Genomic DNA, 26,457 nt, shown 5'->3' with positions numbered 1-26,457 from the left:
ACGTGTGACATGGATACACAAGAAGTCTCAACTGTGTTTCCTGGGGAAGCCTAGGGTACAAGAGGGACTCCTCTCTTAATCAACTGAGAATTGATTATCTGAAGGGTGGTGATGAACTGAAAATCAATTATCTAAAGTATGGTAACTGGATTGAGAATCAGAAGTTCTAATTCATGTGGTGGAAACTGGGGGGAGGAGGAGTGTTTCTGGAAGGTTTTCATTCTGAGTCCTAGGTGTTCTTTTTTTTCATATAGCAAGTTAATAAAGTTCTTTCCTTTATTCCTGAATTGGAGCCTGCTTTACTCTATTTCTGATCCCATCTCACAGCAACCACTAGGGAGAATATATTTTCATGGGGGCACTGACATTGTGCCAGCATCAAACCATGACAAATGGACAGGAGATACAAATTTGAGAAAACTGAGGCATTATGTACCAAATACCTCAGCATGGGAAACAACAATAAAAAAATTTCCCTCTGAAAGGAACTTTATATTAACATGTAAATTGCATTTCAACAAGGACATTTTTAGTCTCATAACAAAGCCAAACTGTCCAAGGACACATCCTATGACTGTACACAATTAAATCAATGACTAAACAGTGACATTTGTTTGCACATGTTATAATAGCCTTTGCACATGTTGTTTACCCTTTTCTGTAACTGTGCATAAAAGAATATTTTTGTTAGACATTTATACTTGTTGCTTAAAATATGTTTTCATACATTAAAATTACAAAGTTCTGCAAGATGCCATAAGCCTGTGTATAAATGTATTCTGCTCCCCTGAAAATTCAAGCCCTTATGAAAACAACAGCATTTCTATAAGAAAATGTTTAAATCAGTCAAAAGTTGTAGAGGAAAACAAGATCAAAGAAAAGAGTTACTTGTATGCAGCAGATCAGCCTTATAAATTCTGCCTTATTTGCACAAAATAAACCATAACACTGTCATCCAACCTTAGATACATAAATGAGTCAGCTTCCAGGGTAAAACTAACCTAAACTATTCATTTGGGGGTTGGTATGAGTTGTTTGTTTGTTTGTTTTTTAAATATATAAGTTTTATTCCCACCAACAGATAAATGAAAGACGAGAAAGAGCTCAAATATTTTAATTATTTGAGGTTTTTCTCCCTTTCAGCTTGAGTTCATTGAATCCCAGAGTGGTTTGGGTTGGAGGGGCGTTAAAATTAATTTCATTCCACCCCCTGCCATGGCAGGGACACCTTCCCTTGAGGCAGGCTGCTCTCCAAGCTCTGTCCAACCTGGCCTTGAATGCTGATGTCCAAGGTTGTGTCTAGGACCATGCATTCATAAGTGGAAAACAAGTTTTTCAGGAGCCACAGAGCCATTCTCTGATCATCTATGAATAGAAAAACACAAAAAAAACCCCAACAAAACCCAGGCCTGGAATCCCTACTGTCCTCTCTCAACAGAAGTCCCTGCAGTCCCTCTCTGGGCACCAAGGAGGAATTTCTCCTGGCTCCCTTTGCTGCCTGGCCAGGAGCAGAGACCTGAGAGAGCCCAGCCCTGGCAGGCAGAGGATGCTCAGTGCCTGGGGCTGCAGGTGACACTGATGTGGAGGCACAGGGAGCTCTGCCTGAATTAATAACAGAGCTCCAAGGGTGAGCTCCATGAGAGCCACGTCTGGAGGCTGTTCCAAAGCAGTTCATCAGCAAGAAAGCAGCTATTTTTAGTATGTATAATGAAAGAAAATTGACAACAATTCCAGCTCTTTTGCCAAATACCTGCAGTGCTAAACCTTTCAAGTTAGACTTAAAAAGCACTGGGGAAGACTTGACTCTGACAGATGTCTGAAAACACTCAGATACACAGGTAATGAAAACAGATTTTAGAAAAAGCCAAACTACTGGTGTTAGAAAATACTCTTCAGTGTTATCTTGCAGGACTTTTTTCAGAGAGTAGAATCTGACCTTGAAATATGCTGGTGAAACCCTGTTTCCATTTATTTTTAAGTACCTTAAAATAATGTGGGCCAGGCTCAAAAAACCAGCCCAAATGGACATGCAAACAATCAAAGTGCTCACTAAGCCACTGCAGACCTGACACCAACCAAACTGATCCTAGGCACTAATTATGATAAGATCAAATTCTTTCAGACTCCCTGTGAGGAATTACCATTTCAAAGCCCAGAGCACAAGGGAAGGGATGTGAACACTTTCCCTGTAGTTGCTAACCCTGCTAACTGTTCCTTTTACTCAGTGAATCTCACTCCCCATGCACTTCATGTTGACAATAAAGTACATGAATTTCCTGGGAGAAATTATATCTCTCTAAATTAAAATTATGAACAGCTGGAAGATAAACAGACTATATGGTATTGCCTAAACCAGCCAAGCATTTCCCCACAAATGCCATGTACTTAGGAATTACTGCTTTTAATAAGTTAATAGCCAATATCTAAGTGTCATGAGTGGAATAAAGTGCACATACAAGCAGTAGTAACTAATAAGAAGAACACAGTAAGCAACTTTAATTAGAACAAAAGTTAATTAAATCCACCATGGAGGATCACAAAACCAACTCAGATATTATATCCTCATGACCTCAATGATGATGTTACTGTTTCCCAAAGTGTTCTGCCCTACCTAGCATGCCATAAAAAAATGTTCTTTCTATCTTGCTGTTAGTGGAAGGGGGGGAAAACAGGAAAAAGAAAAGGTATTCAATGATTTCATTATTTCTTTCCCCCTTTGCATTCTCTGTTGCTTATTGAATACTGCCTGTCACACACAGCCTCTGCCTCCCTCAGAAGTGCTTTGGGCTGAGCATGCTTGGGAAGCACAGAGCACTTTGTTTATCATAGTGATCTAAAGTAATTTGATTTAAATAATTCCATCCTGACATAGACATAGCTCGATCAGCAAGTTTAGTCAGTTGAGTTTCTATTCCAATTCTTTCAGCTCCCCCACCAGAATTTCTCCTGGACAAGAATGTGTTCATTCTCCTTTCCTTTGGACTCTGTAAGAAGCCATTCTCTCATTGTGTGCCCCCATCTATGCCAGACACCAAACTTTTAGCTGAAATCTCCCTGATATCATTCAGGCACTGCCTGTTTTTACTTCCAGATAGTAGGAATTGGATATCAGCATATCCAGATATCAGCAAACAGGACCAGACCGGCAGCGCTGGTGATGCTCTTCCCTCTGCTCTGCTCTCTGTAAGTGTACATATTTCACATCTCTGTGCTGCAGTCCCTCCTACAGCAAAACTCCTCCAATTCCCACTTTCCTTGCAAGCCACAAAACACACAGGATCATGCAGGGGAGCTGCCAGGCTGTGCTGCACTCCCTGAGGGCACAAGTGCCACCAGCTGCACCCTGCCACTGCCCGGGTGACACCACAGATGTGCCCCTCAGCCCTCACCAGGCTCTTTGCAAATGCAGAAAGGGGAGACTCGAGGCTAAAACACCTCCTCAGGGAGTAAAAAGACTGCATGGAGCCTCCTGCTCTTAACAGGGCAATAGAGAATGCAAAGCTTGCACTGTGCTGGTATTTTTTGTGTTTGGTTTGTTGGGGTTTTAATTGTCTTTTCTTCTCTTGGTGTTATTACAGGAGACCTAAGCCTGATCCTCTGTGACTCTTTCTCAGCTACTCCTTTGGTTTGTGGTAAACAACGTTAACAAGACAAATCTAGAAAACTAAATTAGTCTTCAATTTATTTTGTAGAACATCCATTCCCTCATAAAAACCACCTCAAAACCCAAAAAAAGAAAAGAACAAAACCAAAATTCTATAAAGACTGATAAAAATCCCTCTCTCAGTTGTTGATATAACATAAAATTAAGACGTAAAGTAAGATCAATAACTCATTTCCTTATGCATTCCAGAGAACAGCAACATAATCAAGGAGTATAAACAGTGCCAAGTCATTTTAAGTAAGCAATATGTTTACAAGAGAACTATTAAATAGCTTCTAAACAATATTTTTTTAATGCTGACTTGTTTCTTCGCATAGGATAAAGCTTAGAGCAACAAAACCTGCCTGGAACAACTTGTCCATAGAGTTCAGAGTCATTAGGAAGAACACGAACACAAATATAGTCCTCCAAAGCAATTTCTCCTGTCAGGACCTGACACAATACAGACACCACCAGGCGAAGCCCCGAGCCTCAAAGACATTCTTTGACCAAGGACAGACATTTCCCACCCTCAGAGAATAAAACAATCCTATACTTGTGGATATTGCAGGTGTCAACAGCATTTTCTAGATAAGAGAACCAGTTTTACATATTAAATGTTTGATGTGCTGACATGTGCCAGAGGATTGCAGGTAGTTTAGTACTAAACTCTTATTTTTTTAGAGTAACCCTTGCTACATTAGAACTAATTGCAATCACAACAGCAGCAACATAAGAATGTGCAAGGAGTTAGAGTTTACCTGAGAGGCCAAAGACTGGCTCAGACAAAAAGCCAAGAGGGATGAAACTCCTGTAATGTACAAAATATTAGCTGAATTTACACATCCACCAGCATGCCTCAGAGAAGGGGTCAGGGATCCCTCTGCATGGTCATTAATGCCCATGAGTGACAAAGTGAGGTTTGGACACCTGACTAGAACCATCTGGAACATAATCTTCACTTTTGAATCACAGAATGCAAAAAAAGCCCCAACCAACCTTTCATTTAGCATAATTCCATTCAAATCCTGGATTGAAATGTATCAAATATAGAAATCTGATATCACAAAATTGTAAATTTTATTGAAAAATCTTTTCTTCAAGACTGGGCACTTGCAGGAGATGATCAACTTTACTGAGTATCCTCAGTCTTCTCTTTTTATATAAGTGGAAGGATTGTGTAACTGTGACATTCAATAAACAGCATCTGTGGTCTAAATTCATTCAAACCTTTGCAATTTTGACACTCAACTCTTAGACCTGTGACCTCTGCAACTTCCAGAAAACTCAGCGTTACCACCATCTCCACAAAACCAAAACAGAGGTAGTACAGCTGACTGCCAACAGAAGTCTTGCTTTAAAAGTGTATTCACTTCATAACACAATTCAGCATACAAACTCAAAGTGTTTCTTTGAAAACAAGAAGCCAGGATAAGTTCAGCAATAAAGGTAACATCCAAATAGATTAAAAATGTAGGTAATTTCTCCTTTCTATTTTAAGTGAACAGGCAATTTTCCCTTTCCATTTTAAGTGGACAGGCAATTTTCCCTTTCCATTTTAAGTGGACTTAAAGCACAGGCAACAAACTATTTAATGGATTGTTTCAGATGACCTTGGCATTTCTCAGACTAGAATGATAAAGTAATCCTAGACTGCACTGAAAATGTTTTGTAGGGTGTGAAAGGAGCCACTGTGCAGCAGCACAGAGAGCAGGAGCTCTGTGCTCCTCCCTCCTTACCTGTTCTGCACCATGCTCATGGCCATCCAGTCTGAGGGGTACACGTTCTTCCCAATGAGGTCTTTGAACATTATGAATGTTTCCATCAAGAAGTCCTGGAACAACAAAATGCAGTCAGGCTGGGGCTGTGGAACACACCCTTGGAAGTGTTTCTGTGGGATTAAGGAGCCAAGATGGGGAGTTCCACTTTGCTCTTAGTGAAGTCAAGAGAAGGACTCATGGTGATATCTCAGTAAATCTGAGATTGGAGCCAAGCCCTGTAGAACAGCAGTTTCAGTTTCCAAATGGAAGCTAAAAGTCATTACATTAAAGTCATCATACAGGGTCCTTCAGAAAATAGAAGGCATAAATGAATGGGAAGAAAAAGTTGTAATACTTCTGAGTAAAATTTGGTGGTTTTTATTAATTAGTCTCACTATGCGTAAGAATGAATAGGCTTGAAAAATACAGGATTTTTTCATTTTTTACCCCATTTAGTCCATATTTAAAATTTCAGTTATGGTACCAATCTGACTTTAAGGAAGCAAGGAAAGTGATCAGCTCTTGACAAGTGCAGACATTGCCTCCATGGACTAACAGTAGATGTAATCCAAGCCTGTGCCACTACCCTGACTTACCTTTGAAGGTTTCCATAGTCCTGTGTGTGTCCTTTCACAATGCTAGAGCAGCAATGTGAAAGGACACACACAGGACTATGGAAACCCTCTGGTATCATTAAATTATGGCAGACAAAATTGCAATAAAAGGATGCACTACAAGAATAGGGCAATTATTGCATTTAAATTACAATGTTATTTGCGCCAGGAGTAGACTCAATTGTGAAAATGGAAATGGATCACTGGGTGTGAAGTGTGGAGGGAATGTTCAACTAGTTGAGGATAAGTATTGTTGTTGTTTTGTTGTGAGTTTTTTCTTTTTATTTTCCCCTTTCTCAAAAGAGTACGGCACAAAGATTACTTATTCTGGATCATTACATCACCACCTCAGTGATAGATAACAAATTTCTCAAGAGAGAAATTTGTTTCCTTCCAAATTTCTGATTACAGTGTTGTCCAGTGGCGCCATTAGAAAAGGGAGGCAGTGCGATAACACTGAGGCAAAAAATGCACAGCAACAGAACTCATTCTAGGAAGAGCCAGACAAGAAACTCCAAAAAAATATACAGATTTTTCACAGAAAATCAAATACTATAACTATCAACTCTGTGACCACATAGTACTCACCACTAGTTCTGAGTTTGTCTGGAAAGTTTCAATGTACACTGAATAATGCTGGTCGCTCATCTGGTTTAGGATTGCCGTCATGCATACCACAAAATGACTCTGAAAGAAACCAGGCAGAATCAACACATGTGGATTACTGAAGATATTGGATTGTACTCTTTCTAAAGTTGAAGCATGTGAAACGCCTGAAAAATCCCTTTATGTATGTATAAATAAATAATATTCAAGCTTTTGCCAGCCCAGATGAAAGAAACAAACTAAGAACTCCAAAAGGATTATTCAGAAGCTGCCTTGGCAAGGGACAGGCTCTTGTGAGACAGCTGCATCATTAATGAGACACCACGTGGAAACACTCATTGTGACAAGGAAACTTCTTATATAAAGTACAACTCACTATCACCTTAAGACTCCAAAAACAAACATGATGTCCACTAGGATTCTTCATTAGGAATTCATAGGAAGAAAGAGTGTTAGAATCAAAACTTTCTCATAATTCTATTATTCACAGGAAGAAATAGTGCAAGAAATGCCATTTTTCACATTCTGCAGGTGTTTAAACAGCTGTTAGAGAACTCTCAAACCTCTATAAAACATTATGACCTTGACAGCTCAAAACTTCTTTCAAACCTCCTCAAAAAGAAGAATTTAGTCTTTCTCAATTCCTAAAGTCAAAATGCTGAGAGATACAGTGAAAACTCAGGGCTGAAAATCATGTAAGTAACTGAAAATCACAAAGACATTTCTTTCCCAAGCAACAACAGTGAGTTTAATAATTTGCACTTTTCCTTTAAGACTATGATGATTCCTCCTTATTGATTCCTTTTAATTTGCTCAAGTTTTAATTCTTGGCTTAAAACCAAGCCTGCTTTCAGTGCTGTGATTTCATTTTAGCTACAGAATTGCTGAGCAGGCAGAATAATTTCCTAGATGTCCCTGAGTCCTTTCGCTGCCCCGGCCCGGCGCTGCCCGGCGCTGGTGCCACCCGGTGCCGCTCGGGCTCGCTGTGTCCCCACATCAGAGTGGCACCCAACCATTTTGTCCCCATTCCAGGGCAGGAGCAGTCCCTGCTCAGCTCTGCCTGTCGCCACTAGAGGTCTTGTGCTTCCCTCCACGAGCTGCTCTCCGCTCCGAGCTGCTGGGCTTTATTTATTTATTCCTACGCGAGCAGACCCAGCGCACCTCTTGCATACAAAGAGTGAAATTACAACCTAAAGGACCTATCGTACCTTCTTTTGGAGTAACCTTAGTGCTAGTGAGAGCCTTGCCTACTTTTTAAGGCTAAGAAGACTCATTTTCTGCAGGTAAACCAAAAGCTTTCAGGTAAGAAATCGTGTGTTCTCGGGTACTGATGCTCTTCTAAAAGAAATGCTGGATTTCCTGCAGTAGTACTTCACTTTTACAGTTCTGGAGCAGAAAAATCTTTGCTGTGGTGTTAAATGCATAGCTGAAAGGAATAATGAATTGCAAAGGATTTAGTACTGAAATTGTGTGGGGGTTTTCTTCTCATGTCTTGATTTTGAAAAAAGATTAGCAGCAGAAGTTAGAGAATTGACACGAAAAGCAGCTCGTATTTTTAGTAGTTACACATTCACCACTGAATGTGACTCAAGTTAAATAATCACTGCTTGAAATAAGCAGCATTTCTTCACAAGCATTGCATAGATGTATTATGATGCTTAAGGGCAAAAAGACTTTAAGAAGGTTATTTCTTTTGTTAAAACCAACTTCAAAAAATGTGTCTAGCTATGTCTGTGATTGTGGTACAGCACAAATGCCTTAGTGACTGGGTATGGGGATTTTAAATTTAACAGATGATATGCCTTGAAAAGAGCCATAAGGAAAGATCACAGCTAGCCAGGACCTCACATCAAACCTGTCAAATTCACATCAGTTGGACTGAATGATAATAAAAAAAGGTGTCAGTAAAGATGGTTTGCTGCAAAAACTTCCTCCATCCTTTCCATGCAACTGTAAAGCAGGGAAATACAAATACTGTTTGATCTTCAATCATTTTCCTGCCAGCAATCTCAACTATCAGAAATCATCTGCTAGCATCTTTATAGGTTTAAACCTTGCCCCTCCCTCCTAATCCCCAAATGGCAGCGATGAATATTCACTTCTCAGAGGCAGCCTCAGGTCTCTGAGGTGCCCCTGCACCCCCAGCACTGCCACTCTCCCTGGCAGGACTGAGGGGTAACTCAGGGCTCTCCAGAGCTCTGATCAAAGCTGCAAACACCGCTCTGCATTCGCTGAAATTCTCCTCTGGGGTTTAAGTGCCTCTTACTGGAGTGTGCAAAGAGCATGAACTGCCTGTGAACAGTAAGTTCTGCACAAAAGCAGCTCTTGTGCCTGGCCACAGCCTGTGCGATCACAGGATGGGCAGAAGAAATTCAGAATCACACAAGAATCTGTTAAAAAACTGATTTCATTGGGTCAAGTGTTGTTCATAGCGATTGAATAGTTAGATAGAATAGGTTAGAATAGAATAGGATAGAAAAGGTTGTGGCACACAAGGTGAAGTTCAGGTAGAATCCTAGCAAATCATTTTAGCTGTGCTCAAGCTTGTTAGGATTTAGCCAGTGAATTACAGCAGAAAAATTGATTAGAACTAGGTCAAATGTATAAAAAATAAATGTATCAAAGTAAACACTTTAATGCTGAGACAATATGAACAGAAAAAAACCCAGAACCAACTCTGCATGACTTTAAAGAGCTCTAAATAAAATATTTCCCAAATTCAAAACATTAATTTCCTTGTGAACACAAATGAATCCAAAACAGAAACAACACTGAATTCTAGTTTTAAAATTATACAATTTCTTGTTGGACTTTAAAAAAACATGTAAAGAAATAGGGCAATTGATAGTATGAACGCTGCACTGCTGTAAGGAGCAGGAACATGAATAAATAGGTGTCAGATGAAAATGAAACAGAGGAGAAAATGTCCAGGAAACATTCAAATTCTCTGTCCACTTAAAACCCTCCCATAATTAGTACCATATATAAATGAAATGAAGTGCTGGCTTTAGTATAAACACTGCAAAGTAGTGGGTAAGGTGAAAGAGATGCTGTTTTACTTGAGTATGCACAAAGTACACCAAAAGGAATTGCAGACTTGTTCTGTAAAACAAACAGGGCTTCCTAAGGTCAAGCAGGAAGAGGTGGAATCTCTTGCACTGCTGAAAAAGTGCAGATTAGCTGTGGATGCAACATGTACAGGAAAAGAAACAGCTGAGGAACATCAGGATCATATGAGTAAGATGACAAACTTCAACACCTAGCAACTAAGCCCAGCACACTTTATAATAGCAGATGGTGACAGGTTGCCGTAGTAACTTCAAATAGAGCAGCAGCACAAGGATGAGGCAAAAGCACTGGGAAAACAACAGAAATAACATGGAATGAGGCTACATTTTGATCTAATCTAGTAGAAGGATTTCAGTGGCTGCAGGGTAGGCAATCCTCATGCAGATGCACTTCTGGAAGGTCTCAGGGGGATATTTATTTAATGTAGGCACTTAAGTAGCATTTACCATCATTAATAGAGCACTTTACCAACACAGAGCCTGAGTGTAAACACAAAACCACATGGACAGGCTCATTTTGCTCACCCTCACAAGCAGGGGGAGGTAAAAGGGCTCTGCAGCATCCTCACAACCCGTGACCCCACACTAATGATGGTTCATGTTTGATTAACATATGGCTTTCTGTATGGGGCAAGGAAACTGATTCAAACAACCCAGCATTTTTGTGTTTGCAGCAATCATAGATTAGACTTAATTCTGAAGTCTCTTTTAGGATAAGCCAGAAGTTTCAAACTTCACTGCATGTTAGAAACAGTAATTGCAAAAATAATGCACAAAGAGATTGACCAAGAATTTCATTGGGCCAAAGAGTTCTGTTTTGGTTGGGGATTTTTTGTTGAGAAATAAGAACAAACACCTTTCTGGAGGAAAAGTGAGAAATATTTAATCTTGAGTGTAGTTAAAGAAAAACTAACCAATCACCTATTTTAATCAAGTGTTAAAAATCACCAATATTTATGTTGTACCACAAGTCTGTTATTGAGAATGTCTCCAAAAATACTGCCTTCAAAGAATCATTGAGTCATCACAGCTGTTCCTTGTCATGAGCTAAAGAGCAACATGGAAACACGTATGGAAGATGCTCAGTGATGCCACAAAGAACCACAGTAACTTGAAGCCCCAGTTCCTCAGAAAACCCCATTAAACTTTGGGAACTGTGGCATATGTAGAGGTTGAGGCAAACATCTTGATCATATTATGCAAATACCAAACAATACCAGTCTGAATGGAAAAATAAGCAGAATTTCAAGTGAATTGCTAATGCAGTAGTTCTGTTTCTCTCCAGAAATAGATGTCCCTGCCAATGCATGTGCAGTCCTAAAATGTAGTGTTTGGAGCTGGAAAGGCACAAATACATAAACATTAGGACAGGCTGCTATGCAACAACTCTGAGTATCCATCACGTGTGAAATGGGGAATAGCTCCTAATCCATACAGACTTGGAGCCTGCCAATGGTCACATGGTGCTGATAATTCACTTACAGTAACATTCATCTACTCTTGGTGGGTCTGAGATTTTAATTTTGCAGTTTTACTTTCATTGGTTGTGTCTCCTTGTGTTTTATAGCTGACTGAACAGCATCCTGCTTCAGCATCTCACTGACAGCCTTGGATTTCTGACTGAAAACATGCTGGGCTCTTTTAGCTTGTCCTACTATTGCCTTTACAGTCACAAGATTTAGCTGAAAGGATGCACAGCTATAAAAGCAGCAGACTACCAGGAAGAATAATACTGAAAATTTTGTAGCACAATAAGAGAGTAACTATAGCTGCTCTGTGTGATTTTAAGATTTGTTGCAAGTTAGACAAACACAACAATTTCAGTATTATTTCATCCAAGACTTTTCCATACCTACATAAAAGAAATAAATAGATAGAATAATGGTTCATGGCAGGACATGAAAGTAGCTTGATTTTCATGGAGTATGTCCTTTGCCATCCTTGGGGTTTTTTACAGTTTTTTTTCTTTTTAACATTGTAATGATTTTCCAGCAATATTCCAAAAAAGAAAACTTCGTTCTCTGCAATGTTTTTTCTGCTGCTGGGTTTTATTGTTTGGCAGGTTTCTGAAATTCTCCAGAATTTCTGCTACTGTCTCTGATTGATATGAACACTCCACTGTAATTGATTTAACTTCTGCTGAAGTCTGTGTTCAAACAAGGTTGAGTAATTCACTACTTTTCCTGTAATAATACCTTTCTGTTCATCTTCAAAGCATGTTTACAAATAAATTATGAATAACAATAATCAGTGAGGTCAGAAGGCACTGAGTTGAGCTCAGCTGGTCAGAGCACCGTGCTGCTAATGCCCAGGTTGTGGGTTTAATACCTGTATGGGCCATTCCCTAAAGGGTTGAACCCAATGATCCCTGTGAGTCCCTTCCAACCCAGAATGTTCTGTGATTCTTCTGTAGTGCTGTGATCTGGAATGAGCAATCATTGCTTGGAAACTGAACTAGTTCAGAGCAAGGCTATCAAAGACAAAAAAAAAAAAAAAAAAGGATCTGTTTCACCTCCTCACTCAGCACTGCTGCCTCACTCCTGACCTCAGCTCTGCTCTAGCAGATGAAATCTCCCATCCTGTGCCTGCAGGGATCTGTGCAGCTTTTCCCTCCCCCTCTGCATCCCTTAGAGCATTCTGAGCCTGGTCCCTCAGGCCAGAAGGACGCTGCTGCCCTGGCCCATGAGATGTGCGCTGAGACACTGCAGTGCCCTGGGGCTCTCAGGCTGCTCCTTTCCCTGATTTCTTACCCCAGTGCTGCTGCACTGCCCTGGTGCCACTAAAGCAGATGGGCAGAGCATGGCTGGTGCCGCCCAGTGTCCCAGTGAGCTCATTCCCAGTTAAAGAGGGTGAGAAACACTGGAACTACACACCAAAGAATCAGATGAAAAATACCACCCATGGTTTATTTACTGTACAAAATTAGCCAATCTCTCCCATTTGAAAGGACTGGAAACCAGCTTGGGAACTTGCATGAGGTGATAGAGGGGCTGGGGGAAGGGTTCCCTGCCCTGAGGTACAATCTACAACAGCAGGAACCAGCCCAGCCAGGGCTGCAACAGGAGACTGCAGAGCAGAACAGAGCAAAGGAGAGCAACCCTGGGGTCAAAAAGAGCAGAACTGAGCAATTCAAGCTCCTCAAAGTGCAGCAGCAGCTTTTATTGCTAAGCCATGCACTTTGAATTTACACAATGTGAAGACGAATGCCTTGGATGATGATTCACTTCCTTAAAACAGAGCCACCTCCTGTATTCCCAGAACTATACCACTCTATTTGATTTTGTTCTTTTTCAGCTGCACTTACTGAAGACAGAAAAATTAAATTAGATTTCAACTACTTGATCGGAGATGAGACTAATGAAATATATTTGTGAATGGCTAAAACAAAACTTTATCACAATAGTTCTGCTTAAAACTGTTGAAAGTCATTTCACTGCAGAAACTTCCTTCTTTTAAATTGATCTTATGGAGAAAATAGGGCCCAATAAAAATAATTTTCCCACTAATTACATCCATTGCACTAATCAGTCTACCCACAGTGTTTGTTTAGGATTGATTTATAGCAACTAGCAACTGTTAGAACAGTTTTAATTTGCATCTGAAATATTTTTCATATTTAGATGATATCCAGTAGGGCTTTCATTAAGTTTTTTAATTGTTTTGTAACAGTGGGCTTCACTTTTAAGCTTGAAAAATATCTTGAAGTCTGGAGCAGAGTAGTAGGCAAAACCAAAAAATTCATAGCAAAACCCAAAATCTTTCTAAAGAGAGCTTTTCACACTGAATCTTGGGCAGGTTGCTTAATGGAATGCATAGGGAATTCTCCATGAAAGAAAACTCTGTGGAAATACATGTACAAAGATGAAAGGATAAAACTCCAAAAATTACAGAATGACCTGGTAATGGACACAATTCACAACCTTTAGCAAATTATGCATTCTCTCAGGTGTGGGTCTCTTCAAGGGATGTCACTTATGGCCCAGTTGGTTGAATTTCAATTAGAATGTAACATAAACAGGGAATCTTGATACTCTAATAATGTACAGATAGAAATTTCCCAAATAGCATTGTCTGCATCAATTATTTGTGCATATGCTAATCTATATTTTTGAGGGAGATTCTAACACATGATCCCTGGGCTCTGGCAGAATAAGGAATAAGGAATATTCCTTTCATAACTTAGCACCAGCCCAAGGGCTGGATCATTAAATACTTACAATATAAGTAGAATATGAGAAGATGAGATGTTGAAATTTCTTTGAATAACTAAATCAGGGATTATTTTAGTGCTTGTTTTTTCTGCCATTTTTAAATGAGAAAAAGAAAAACCAGTTAAAAGCCCATAAAAGGTAAATAATTCCAGAGTGCCCTGGCTTAGGCTCCATCAGCAGTGTGACTGTCCCTTGGTTGCTCAGTCACTGCAATCCAGGAGCCTCTGAATCCTAAAACCACCATGGGACAAGATAAACTCCTGTTCTTGGCTGTTTGGAAAATGCACCAGGATGGTAAAAGTTAGCACCTCTTCTCCCCAGGCATTAAATCCCTGAGACAAAAAAATTATATTTTTATTCTGAAATTAAAACTTGCTCTCCCCAAAAAACTCACCCAAAAAAATGGGTGAGTATTGATGAAACAGCACTGGGCTACAACAGGTCCTTGCCAAACAAAACTGGGCTTCAAAGAGTTTTCAACAAGTTCCCAAACATGATTATGAAAATATTTTGTGGTGCTGTGTCATCTGACCATCCTAACTCCTGAGGATGATGACTGTGTGCCAAAAGGACACTTCTTTGTGCTGCTTTACTGCCAAAATACTCAAGGCTATCTGCAGAGATTTATTTTTCCTCATCTCTAAGCTAGGATTTCATTCAAATAGATTGCCTTGCTAAGAAGCCAGGGTACCAACACCTTCTCCTGGACAGGGCAAACAGAAATAATGAGTGTAGATACATGTTAGGAAATTGCAATCCTAGCAGGAAACAAACAAAAAGCATAATCACATGCATATAAAAGCAAACTTGATCAATGAGCATGCCAGAGAAATATAATCTGTTATGCTTCTGATCTTCAGAGTTTGCATCACCTGAGCAGCCTTATAGTCTCTTATTTTTGTGATTAGTCACTGCAATACAGAGTGTGTGGGAGCATCAGTACATATCTAGCAACACACAGGGAAAAGGTGATGATTAGAAGCATTACAACCCACACCTCCACTGTATTTTCCATATTAGTGCTGTTGGGTTTAATAGCAGCCTCAGGACTAAGCTACTGAAGCTGTGCAGAGAAGCCTCTTAGACCATGGTTGGTGGTGCCATCTTTGTTCTGGTCCTCCCTGAAGTGCCACCAAAGGACCTGTTGGGAGGCAGGTTATTTCCTGTCCTTTTAGTTCTAGAGAGTGAGGGACAGAACCAGCACTTCGTGGATGCTGTGCCATCACACAGCCTAAAGAAGTTCCAAGATATTTCAGGAGATATACCTTGACAGCGTCATTATGGTATGTTTTATAAACAAATTCTTAACATAAAGCCATTGAGCTGGATGTTCCTTTCCAGCTTCCTAGAACTGCATCTTGTGATCTATTGTGTGGTTCCTGGTCAAGGACTCTCCAAACTATGGCTGCAACATTATCATATTAAGGCAAGAGTCTGGGAAGCTGGAGGGACTGGAATCAAATTTTCCATTTAGATTATTATCAGTTTTCAAGGCATGTTCCTTAAGAAGAAAAAATAAAAGTAACTTGTTCTGCTCTGTTTTTGTTTTGAAGGAAGTTGCTAATATTTTAAATCTTAAAACAAGATTTCCTAGACTGCAGAGCTCAGTGTCAGGAATTCAATAATGGAGAGTATTGTTTTCTTAAGTATTTCCCTTAAAATATAGATGTCTTTCTCATATTTAGAAAATATGAAAAATCTTTTACTACTAGATCAAGGCCATTTGTGCTTTTTGAAATGGCACTATAGTCACATAAGGTAAAAGTGTCTTTTGTTTGATCTCGTCTTGGTACAAGGTCTTGACCTCCAAGAATATTAAATACAACTAATATTAAAATATTTTAGTAATATTTAGCAAATAATTGCAATAATTAAAAATATATAAAATTATATATATATTTTTAAAAAGTTATAACCAAATAAGAGGAGAACTAATATTGTTCATAAGTTGATTCTGAATGAATAAGGCAGTAGAGAAGGAGGGATTTGGAATACAGGAGCAATAGTGGAGCTCCTTTAGCCCTTCCAGATGATCCCAGAATTCTGCCTGTGCTGCAATCAGAGAGTTCCAGGACATTAGGTCGGCCCTAGCAGGTTGTGAGCTCAAGGCACAGATGCTCTGCAAGAACAGAGCATCCAAGCATGAAAACAGGAAACCAGTAATGTGGTCCCAGGGATTTGGGAGAAGAGAGAAAAAGGAATTTACAGTCAGCTGAGTTGAAGAGCACCATCCAGGATTTCACAGCAGTGTGTGGGGAGCAGGTTCTTTGGTGGCAAAGAAACTGGGAATGTGAATGTGCAGGATGTGGGCATGGGCTGGCAGCAGCTGGAAAAAGCCAAATGTAACCCTTGTTCAGGTGATTTCCCTGCATCAGTGATGGCCCCAGAGGTTTGGGCACCCCACTATTCCCAGACAGGCTAACCGGGAATCAGCCTGATGTGTAATGTGTGATACCCTGGGGACATGCAAAGGGCATCAAAATAAGTCTTGTTAGCCCATTAACAAAATCTTAATTATTGCAACAGAAAAAGCTCTGAGATGCTGTGATTTTCTGGAAGCTCTTCACAAAACAAGTGACACCAGGATTACAAACATCTCTATCAACATATGAAAGTTATTGTTTATAAAAAGGAAATGTGTTGCCACTGAATGAGGTCGATTCCCATTATACAAGGATACACATGCCCTCAGGCTGCCAGTTAGACACTCCGGCCTCATAACTCTTTTCCTGGACTTAGGGGAATAACACAGCAATCTTGACAGATTACACATGGTAACATTTCTGTGGGTTCTAGCAATTTTTTAAGGTGTTTATTTGTTGTTGTTTTTTCCTTTTTTTTTTAAATTTTATAAGACAAACCAACCAACCAAAACTTGAAACACACCTCATTTTATGCAGCTAACACATTATATAATAACCCTAACCCAAGCCTCTCTAACAGCTTCTGGGTTGTCTGCCTGGCTCAGCTTTGTTGTAAGGTACTCATTTGGTTTCTTGTTACACTTTTTTTGGAAAACACTGGAAAAACTGCATGTCCAGTTATGTCTGAAGTGAGACACAACAACACCTACGTGCTTCATGTTTTACTTGCCTTCTTAATAATACAGGTTTGCAATGCAGTATTTTGCTCGAATCACACTGCTACTTAGCCAAATTAAACCTGAAGCTATTCCCAAGGAGACCTTTTACATTGAAATTATTCTTTAAAATAAAAAACACCACAGTTTTCTGAAAATAACCTCATTGCAGGGCCATTAAGGCAGCACAATGCTCACATGGAATAATGAAGGAAGGAAGTAACTTTTATAAAATTGCTGATATTTCACTAACAGGCCCTGGGAGACCATCCCAGGGATACAAAAAAGAAGAAAGGTCATCTTTGTTCTTGAGACAGGGCAGGCCATATTCCATATTATGTAACTACTTCAGAGACTGCTCTTTTCTTCTGCAACTAGAGAGATACAATCAAGTAAAATACTCAATTACTTGGGCCACTCTGCATTCTTATGCTTAGAAGAGGATCAGAAAGTACAGGGAAAGTGACTTTAAGCCAATATTCATCTGCTTATGCAATTAACTTACATATTACTTTCAAAGGACTTCACATATTTCAAAACACATGAGGAAGTTGCTATTAATTTGTACAGAATGCTGCATGTCTTCTGGCTCCTGTCTTCTTTGAAATTAATTGACCTCACTGGTGGAAAAATAATTTGGGCATACAAAAATTTCTTAAAGATAGTTATTTCCATGCAGCCTTTTAGTTTAAGCTCATTGCAGTTCCCAAATAGAACTTCTGGACTTCTTCAAACTGCCAGCCTCATAAAGACTGAATAGCAAAAACCCAACCCTGAGTGACAAGCAGGTGTCACGCAGCCCAGGACACTGCAGATTTATTAGACAAATCATCAATTATTAACTTCTCTGACTATCTAAGTATAACTTTGTAAGCTAAAAATAAAATTTGAATTTATACAAGATATAAAATCAGTTATAAGGTACCAATATTGAGAAATACCTGAAATGGCAAAGGCAGGGAAACAAACAGGTTTTTGTTTTGCCCTTGACATCACTGGGACATGAGCTTGTGCTGCCCAGAGAAGCTGTTCACTTGTTCAGCAAGGTTCAGAGCCCTTGGAGTGTCCAGAGATGTTCATCTTCCCTTCGTGACCATCGGGAGGTCACCAGAGGGTCACCTCCCTCCCTCCCTCTGTGCTGCCATCTTAGAAACTCCACAAGGTGAAGCGTCACCTTTGCCAAGAGGAGAGTGAAATGTTTATCTACACTTTGTGATTTATTTTTGCAAACCTCAATTGCACCTTCGCTCTTTGGACACATTCCAGGACAGAGCAGACACAAGATCCATGATTCTAAATGTGCCCAGCAGGACAGAAATATATCTGTGGGATGCTTTAGTGTGGTACCAGATCACTCTTCCCATCTCAATACCAAATCAAGTGTCACCATCTCACTTTTTCTGCCATGGGATTGGATTCCTTTCAAATACAAGTATTGTCTCACTACATGCACTGGTTCCTCCTCCTAAAGCCCCACAGTTTCACAGAATTTCCTTCATCCTCTGTTTCTGTGGTTCTGCTCTGTGCCAAAGACCCCCAGCTACTGAATCTCAGCCCTTAACTGGGGGTGTTGTATCTTCTCCAAAAATAACTCAAACTGCAGAGTCTCTACATGGAGAGTTTAGAGATTTAAGAAATTATTTACATTAATATTTCTTGGATATTAAGAAATAACAAATATTATCAAGATTAAGTGCTGATTAGAGAGAAACAATTAGTTACAAAGTTATAAAAAACCTATAAATTTATTCTTTCAATTTTAAGGTTATTTTAAGATGTCACCTAAGCCCTTCAGTCATCAGGGGCATTTTAGTTCCAGCCAAGTGTCTGGTCCCTTTGTAACTCAGACTGTTTCCAACTTCATGAGAAACTATACAAGCTTTGGATAAAGAAGAAACACACATTTTCTTTTAAATACCAGGAGAAAAAGTTGCTAGGCATTTTTTTGAATGTTCCATCTTCCAGCATTTCTCAGCACCTGTTAGTACTGAGACAATTTTAGCTTTCATAATCTGCCCCAAGCCAGCAGTAACCACCAAAAAAAGTAAAAATAAAAGAATATTATTCAAATAAAGTGTGAAGAACAAATTAGCCAGTTGTTTGTCTTATCCCAGTGGGACAAGTTTTGACTGAATTTTTATTCTATTGCTTTGAAGAAAAATCAGTATCTAGCCATAAATATTTTAATAACATAAAATAATGTTACACATGGCAATAATGCTGTAACTTAGCATGGGTGTCTCTGTCAAAGCATGAGCTGCAGAGAAACTTTCATTTTCCTGGTGTTCCTTATGTGGGGAGAGGTGCCAAGCTTGGAGAGCAATTGTAAGGCTACATTATTTTTCAGGCTATAAATAATTAACTGAAGTGGGATTCTTTCAAATCCTCTCCTCACAAGAAGCAAGGCTTTTCAAAAGCAAGTTTTCTCCACCTTTAGAAAAGGTAGTCAGGCAATAATGATGCTACAATTCAAAAGTAAAGGCACCTGCCCTGCATAATAACAATCTGTGCACCTCTCAAACAGCATTAAGCTGCTGACTGTTTTAATATACAGGGCAGAAGTGTATAAATTGACAGAATAAAGTCACAGAGAATTATGGATAAGATGGTGAGGCAGACTTAAAACTCTAAAAACCACCTTTACAATGCTCATAAAAGAGAATGAACCTTTCTCATGGATTTAAAGAGAAGCACTGCACAAGAGAGCAGACACAAGTAAAACATACCTGTGTGGTCCCTTCCCATTATTCTATTGCAACATGAAGCTACTGAGTTGTTAAATAGACAGTCATGAAACCAAGAGTTGTGTTCTTACCAAATACATGTAACTCTTATAAATCTGAACTGTGATTTTCCTGAATGCCTTCACTATTGGTGATATGAAACAAGAACTAAAATTTGCAACTGCAAAGTCAGAAGAAGAGAACAAACATTCAAAGACTTATAATGCAATTCTCCTTCATTTAATTGTAGCCCCTCAAAATACATGTGACTGAACTCTCCAACATCAGCAGGCTGGTATATTGTGATATAAAATTTTGATATAAAATTCATTTTGAGGCTCTGCTATTTTACTTATAGCAGAGCCTCAAAATACACACAGGTTTCTCTCTTGCTCTACTCCTCACTAATCCCCCTCCAGAATGGATAATTCTGGCTCCTGACAGGTTTAGGATGGAATGAAACAGAACCCACACAAGAACCTGAACTACCAACTTTATTGCCAATCAAACCACAGCTCCATTTTGCAAACATTCCAAAGGAGATGTGCCAAGGCATCAGCCTGGCGGAGCAGACTCCACTGCAGGGTGATACAGCCTGAGAAATCTTCCTCTGACACTGCAAACAGCCATGGCCATCACTGAGCAGAGATTTTCCCAGAGGAGTCCCCAGCTCCTTGTATCCCAAACTCCCTTTGTCCTCCACCTGTGGCTTTTTGTGCCAGAATTTGGAGCCTGTGGGAAGTGCCAGTCTCTGCAGACACCCTGCCAAAGCCAATAAGCACAATTCCAGTCTCTCCTGCACTTACTGCCAGCCAGTGGCTGCTAACCCAGTCTGAGCTGCCCTAATTCAATTCCCCCACACCAAAAATGTATTTCAAAACCGACATCTGGGAAAAGTCACAGCCAGGTGCATTCAGCTGAGTACACAAAACACATCTCTGGAGGATGAAATATCCAGTTACTCACATTCCTGATGCTCTGGAGGAACACAGGTAAAAAAGCCTCAGGATGCAATTTTAAATTGCAGCCCTGTTACCCCAATGAGAGCTGGCTCAATGTTCCCACCCAGGTTCCAGTGCTTCCACAGGGAACAGAAGCCATGGGACTGTGGATTTCAGTGGGAGCTTGGCATGGTTTCTGTGGCATTCACATTCTCTGAAAAAATCCCCTCACCCAGGATTTCCTCCTGGGAAGCTGAGAAGCCTCACAGAAAAGGAAAACAATTCTTATCTCATTTGCTTCTCCTGTGTTGTGCTCACATGTGGGATGCATTTGGGGATTGTTTACCCACAGGTGATTGTTTCATTGGATTCTGCTGTGAGTTGTTTTGGCTCTTTGGCCAATGAGTGCCAAGCTATATCAGGACTCTGAAAAGAGTCACAAATTTTCATTATTATCTTTTTAGCATTCAGTACGTCTCTTTTCTGTATTATTTAGTATAGTAATATAGTATTCTTTAATATAATATAGTATTAGAAAGTAATAAATTAACCTTCTGAGAACATGGAGTCAAGCATGGGTACCAGCTGTGGGTTTCTCTGGGTCTGGATTGAAGGCACTTGAGACAGTAGTTCATGTTGGGACTCAGGTGTTTATTATTTCTTATCAGTAAAACAGTCTCACTACTGTGAGTTTGGCAGCTTTTCATTAGAAGGCACAAAATGGCCAACAATCTCTTGTTACAAAGTCTTTCAAGACTAAACTATCTAATTAAGAACTGACACCTGGATTATTTCCCCTTTTTACCCAATAACTGATCCCAAAGAGCTGCAATGGGGAATTTTCTGCCCAATTACAAAATGCCACCCAAACCCAAAGAGAAGAAGGAAGAAGAAGCATGAAGAGGAAACCCAGGACGACACCCTGTGCCTTCCATCTTGCTTTCATCTATAACATATTAAAAATCCCAAAATCTAAATTTCTCACCAAGTGATACACCTACACTGCTCTCTATAATCCATTTCACACTTTTGTGGATTCCAGTCTATCTTGAAGTCTGGGAAACTTTCTCCATGAATGAGGGTCACAGTCAGTGCTGTCCTGGGGGTCAGGGCACCCCAGAGCCGACAGAGAAATATTCCCAGTGCCCTGGGTTTCCACAGAGTCAGATACATCATTCCTACCCTCCAGCAAATACAATCAGGTTTCTTCTCTCACTGCTTCCCCACGTACCCAGGTTTGTGACACAAGTGAGAGTAACAGTTGACTCCTTACATTTACTGAAACTCCCACTTACTGAAGTGGCAAAAAAAGTTCTGGAGCTCCTAAAGAATCATCACTGAACACCCAGTGCTTACAAGGCATCCCACACAGCTGCAGCACAGCAGACTGCTAAATGCTCTTGGATGCAGCTTTGTCATGTCATTCTTGATCTGAGGTGATAAATTCATTGGAAAAAAAATCCAGAAATTAACTGAAAGCTAAGGGACTGCAGCAAGTACACTCAGAACTTGTTTTTTTAGAATTAAATAAATGCTGACATGATGAAAACAAGTCCAGTGTAGAAGTCATAGTCCTTAGCAAGAACTTTATACTGGTTTAAAATTGTGTTTCTTGTAGCAGTGTCTCAACAGGAGAAAGGTGCTGGGCAGTGGCAACCTGTCACACAGGAACCATGAAAATGCAGCTTTTATGTTTGCTACTTGGGGAAAAATAGTAAGTTTTTCTGTTTTAACAGGCATAGTCAATATAATTAACAACCAAAGAGAAGGTTGAAAAGGTCTTCGTTCATTTTTATGAAGTAAAATTAGTTCATTTTTATGAACTAATCTGTCTCTAACCAAGTGCTGATGCCTGCAAGGCAGCACAGGGTGCAAACCTGCCTTTCACAGGTTACCTATAGATCTTCATGCAGCTCTCTTAACATTTTATAAAGCCTGAATAAAACCCTACAATAATGTAAAGTGTAAAATGCGTGCACACTTTGATGCAAACATCAAGTACTTAGCAATATTTTTTCAACTGATAAGATTTCTACAAGGAAGAGCACTGAAATTTTGTGCTGTGAACCAGCTATTTGGACACTTTCCAGCTCACCAGCCTGTCACATTGGATAACTTCCCTCTCCCTGTAGGCATTCAAGCAGTTCTTCAAGAGAAATTTCTCAGTTTTAAGTACACTCATCTTTGCAAACTAACACTGAAAAAAATCCAGCTTGTGTCTCTATATAAATATGTGACTGAAATGCTTCCCTCTAAAGTGAATAAGGAGTTGTATCTTACCTCCTGACACTAAACCTTGCATGAACAATTTCCAGCATATGCTCCAGAAGAAATACTGAGATAAAAATGTTTTCTAATCCATGAAGATTTTTTTTCAGACAGAGAAAATGGATCTATCATCTTTTCAAAGGAAAAGAACTTTTATTTCTAATAAAGTAGAATAAAGGAATTTCAAGTACCATGGTTCTGAAAGTTATTTCAGAAATAAGATCATCATGGTTCTATCTCTTAGTGCATCCTCAGCACTTCATGTGCAATGGCATTGCATCATCTCAATCAAATCATAGGCAAACCACACTCAATTTTCATCCCTAGAACTTGCTTAGCTAAGTCCATTTTCTGCTGCAGTAAGTATCACAGCATCTTCTCGACCCAGTCTCACCAACCTGAAGTAATTTCCAGATCTTGCTGTAAAATTAGTCAGAGACAAAATCCTGTAATCTCTTTCATTACAGAAATATTCAATTTCTGAGGACAGAAGCTTCCATCCCACCCTGTATTCCTTATCTCTGTTAGATTGTCTTCTCCAGTCACCTTGATCCCACCTAGATGTGGCTTACAAAACCCACCAACAGGATTTATAAAAATGTTCTTGCCTTCTTCAGTCCTTTTTGCTCAAGCAAAGTTCCTTCAGCATTACCAAACCACTGCTGGAGGGGAAAACTGAGCACACCCAGGGACATCCAGAGAGCTCCTCTGTGGCCATGCACACCAACAGAAACAGATATTCTGTGTACTGCCCAATTAGAGTAAGAAATAGCAGAATATTACACTAGACAAGCTGTGCACTGGAGAAAACTGCAGGTACAAAACTATATTCCACAAATTACACCATCTCTTATAATAAACACATTTACTTTCATAAATAGCTTTGTGCTTCATTCTGTGGGACCCAAAGCAATAAGACTCCTTGCTGTGATCAACAACAGGCCCCTGTACACAGAGGCCATTTAAAAATCTCTCTCAGCAGTTTCATCTCTCCTGTTCCCTGCCAGCTTTTCCTGTGTGTCACAATAAGCTGCAAATTTGCACTTCTGGGGCACTGTTTCTGCTTTATAGGCTCTGCATCTGTCACCCACTTTCATCTGAAAATATTCCCTTCAGAGGCCTCCTTGCATGCAGTTCCTCTGGAACTCTGAGCACATTTCCATCCATTTCCCTCTGCCAGAAAGGAGGACAGGAAAAAGAGGTAATTTCCAGCATCATCCAATTCCAATGGTTTCAAATCCATCTCTAGCTCTCTGTGCTAGCTGGTGATGTATGCTTCACTGCAGTCTCCAGGGATTTCAGAAGCATATCTAAACTTATCCTCAACATCTCTCATTATTTTGAGGAAAAAAACCCAACATGACTTTTATGCAAAGAAGAGTTATGACTGAATTAAGCAGCTTGGCCAACAGCTATTGCTGGAGTTTCTGATGGAGACAGAAAATGAAGTGGAACAAAAGCAACATCCAAACCAACACAATTAAAGCCTTAATTCAGAGTTGTTACCTAAAAATGGAGCATTTCAGATGTTATTTTTTTGTTTTGAAAATTGAACCTGCATAGCAGGAGATCTCTGCAGTGGCCGGGCTGTTTGCAGCCACTGACAAGCACAGAGTTCACAGCAGCCCCCACATGCAGCCTCTGATCCCAGCAAGTTTAGGAACCCTGGAAAGATTTGCAACATGAAGGGAAAGTGAGAGTCACACAAATTTCTTAGAATCTGAGAATCTCCCACCTAGAAAGCAGCTTATTATCAAGCACCAACCATAATTAAATTCAGCAAGCTGCCTCTCTAAACTGAAAATGTCCATCAAATGTGCACCATGGAAAATCTGTTTTCTACAGGACAAACCACAAATCAGACATGACAGAACACTGTCCAGTCAGAATAAATTACCTTACAGTTATTACAGCTGTCACCTGTCACAGAACCAGAACAGTTTATGTTGGACAGCACCTTAAAAATCACCTTGTTCCAATCCACTGCCATAGACTGAGTTGGGAAATTTAAAGTGTGGATGCTCAAAAGTGGAAGGCAAATTAGATTAATCATCCTGCTGTTGAGAGCCCCCACAAGCTTCTACCTAGTTTATTTATTGGAAAGGTTCTGCTCAAACATGTAGTTTCAAGAAATACTGTTTTTAAATCATGCACAAGGGAAAATCAAAATTCTAAAATATGTCACACTTTTACTATAAGAAAAATATTTATTTTTTGAACCAACTTGTCAAATGAAAATGTAAGGTTTCCAACTGCTGCTGAAAGTTTGAAAACCATGTGAAATAAGTAACTTTTGCCATAACCTGCAGAAAAGCCCCAGAATCACAACTCTCACACATCTGCACTCTTCCAAAATCCCCGCTGTCTGTTGCTGCATGGTTTTTCACTCCATGCAATTCCTGTAATCTCCATTTATCCTTACCACTGCACTTCTCTACCCACAGCTTCAGCCATTAAACTGAAATATGAACCAAAAAGTACATTTGACTCTGTTGAAGAAACTGGGAAGGCAGAGGCTGGAAAGATGGAAGAAAAATTATATAGAAAAATATCTATGTCTTGTCAAACTTCCCCTGCCTGGCAGTCTGATTAAGCTGTGTGTGCATTTCTGAGAACTCAGACCCACAATCCCAGACTGGAGAAGCAGCTTTATTGCTGTGTGGAGGGGCAGGCTTTGCACCTGAGTGTTTTTAGGGGGTTCACTGGTTACACCCTGGGATACAATTTTAGTGGAGCAAGGAGAAGTTTACACTGTAGAGGAGCTACCACCACTAAGAACTGTGTGTGCAAAGCATGCAGAGACCTTAAAAGTCAAGATTTTCTTTCACAGTACCAGCCAAGCCAAACAGAAGAAAGAATGTAACATCAGTCAGATTCACATACTCAAAACATTGAAAAGAGGAGCATGAAATGTGCACATTTTAAAAATAACATCCAGCACCTCATGGGGCACTTATCCAACAGGGGATGGAGGGACTGGAAAAACCCAGGGAGTTCATGGAGCAGAGCAGCCAAGGAACAAGGAAGAGGCTGCAGAGCTGGAGCCACGGAACATTAAACCCCAGTAAATTTCTTCTACTAAAACTGTTAGTATTACTACCAGACATTAATTTAAAACGGAATTAATCTTTTCTTTATGAGTGAAATAAGTTAAATTAATACATTGAAAGCACTTCTATGAAATGGATCTGTAGGATTTTTCCTACTTCAGTCAATGTCAAATAACGAGCAAAACAAGAACTTTAAATTGCTGTGTCGGGAAAGAATAAAGAATTAGATGCTGGGCAAGGGAAAAATGTTATTTAAACTTTGTAATTGGCAATGTTGAACTGATTTGTTAACTCAAGAGCAGACACCTATAACTCATTGAAATTCACCAGTCTGGGTTTTCAATCCAAATATTTGAACATTCCTGGCTATATATTTTTTTTCCTTTCAGCTTGATTTAATATAAACAACAGCACCAAAATGTTCATTAGAATTCATAGTAAACCCAGAGTATTGGATGACAAGGTAGCTAAAAATCAACAGAGTTAAAATAGCA

At 39.7% G+C, this 26,457-nt stretch overlaps 2 protein-coding genes across 4 annotated transcripts in view; one reads left to right on the top strand and one right to left on the bottom strand.

Moving 5' to 3' along the window:
* DOCK2 (dedicator of cytokinesis 2) overlaps positions 1 to 26,457 on the bottom strand; it is a 160,775-nt gene that overhangs the window by 55,088 nt on the left and 79,230 nt on the right. Inside the window, exons 28-29 of the mRNA XM_074552037.1 lie at positions 6,606 to 6,704; positions 5,383 to 5,477 (exon numbers count right to left, since the gene is read on the bottom strand). Of these exons, the coding sequence (XP_074408138.1) occupies positions 5,383 to 5,477; positions 6,606 to 6,704 (194 nt within the window). The remainder of the gene's footprint in view (positions 1 to 5,382; positions 5,478 to 6,605; positions 6,705 to 26,457) is intronic.
* Positions 7,573 to 26,457, top strand: part of INSYN2B (inhibitory synaptic factor family member 2B) — a 32,516-nt gene continuing 13,631 nt past the window's right edge. The window contains exon 1 of one of the 3 annotated variants that reach the window (XM_074552038.1): positions 7,573 to 7,925. The gene's annotated coding sequence lies outside the window, so the exon portion shown is untranslated. The remainder of the gene's footprint in view (positions 7,926 to 26,457) is intronic. The other 2 variants (XM_074552039.1, XM_005492496.4) reach the window with 2 other exon arrangements.

Source organism: Zonotrichia albicollis, chromosome 15 (genome assembly GCF_047830755.1).
Source record: "Zonotrichia albicollis isolate bZonAlb1 chromosome 15, bZonAlb1.hap1, whole genome shotgun sequence".
NCBI lineage: Eukaryota > Metazoa > Chordata > Aves > Passeriformes > Passerellidae > Zonotrichia > Zonotrichia albicollis.
The sequence above is the reverse complement of the archived record's forward strand: the minus strand, read 5'-3'. Positions and strand labels throughout refer to the sequence as shown.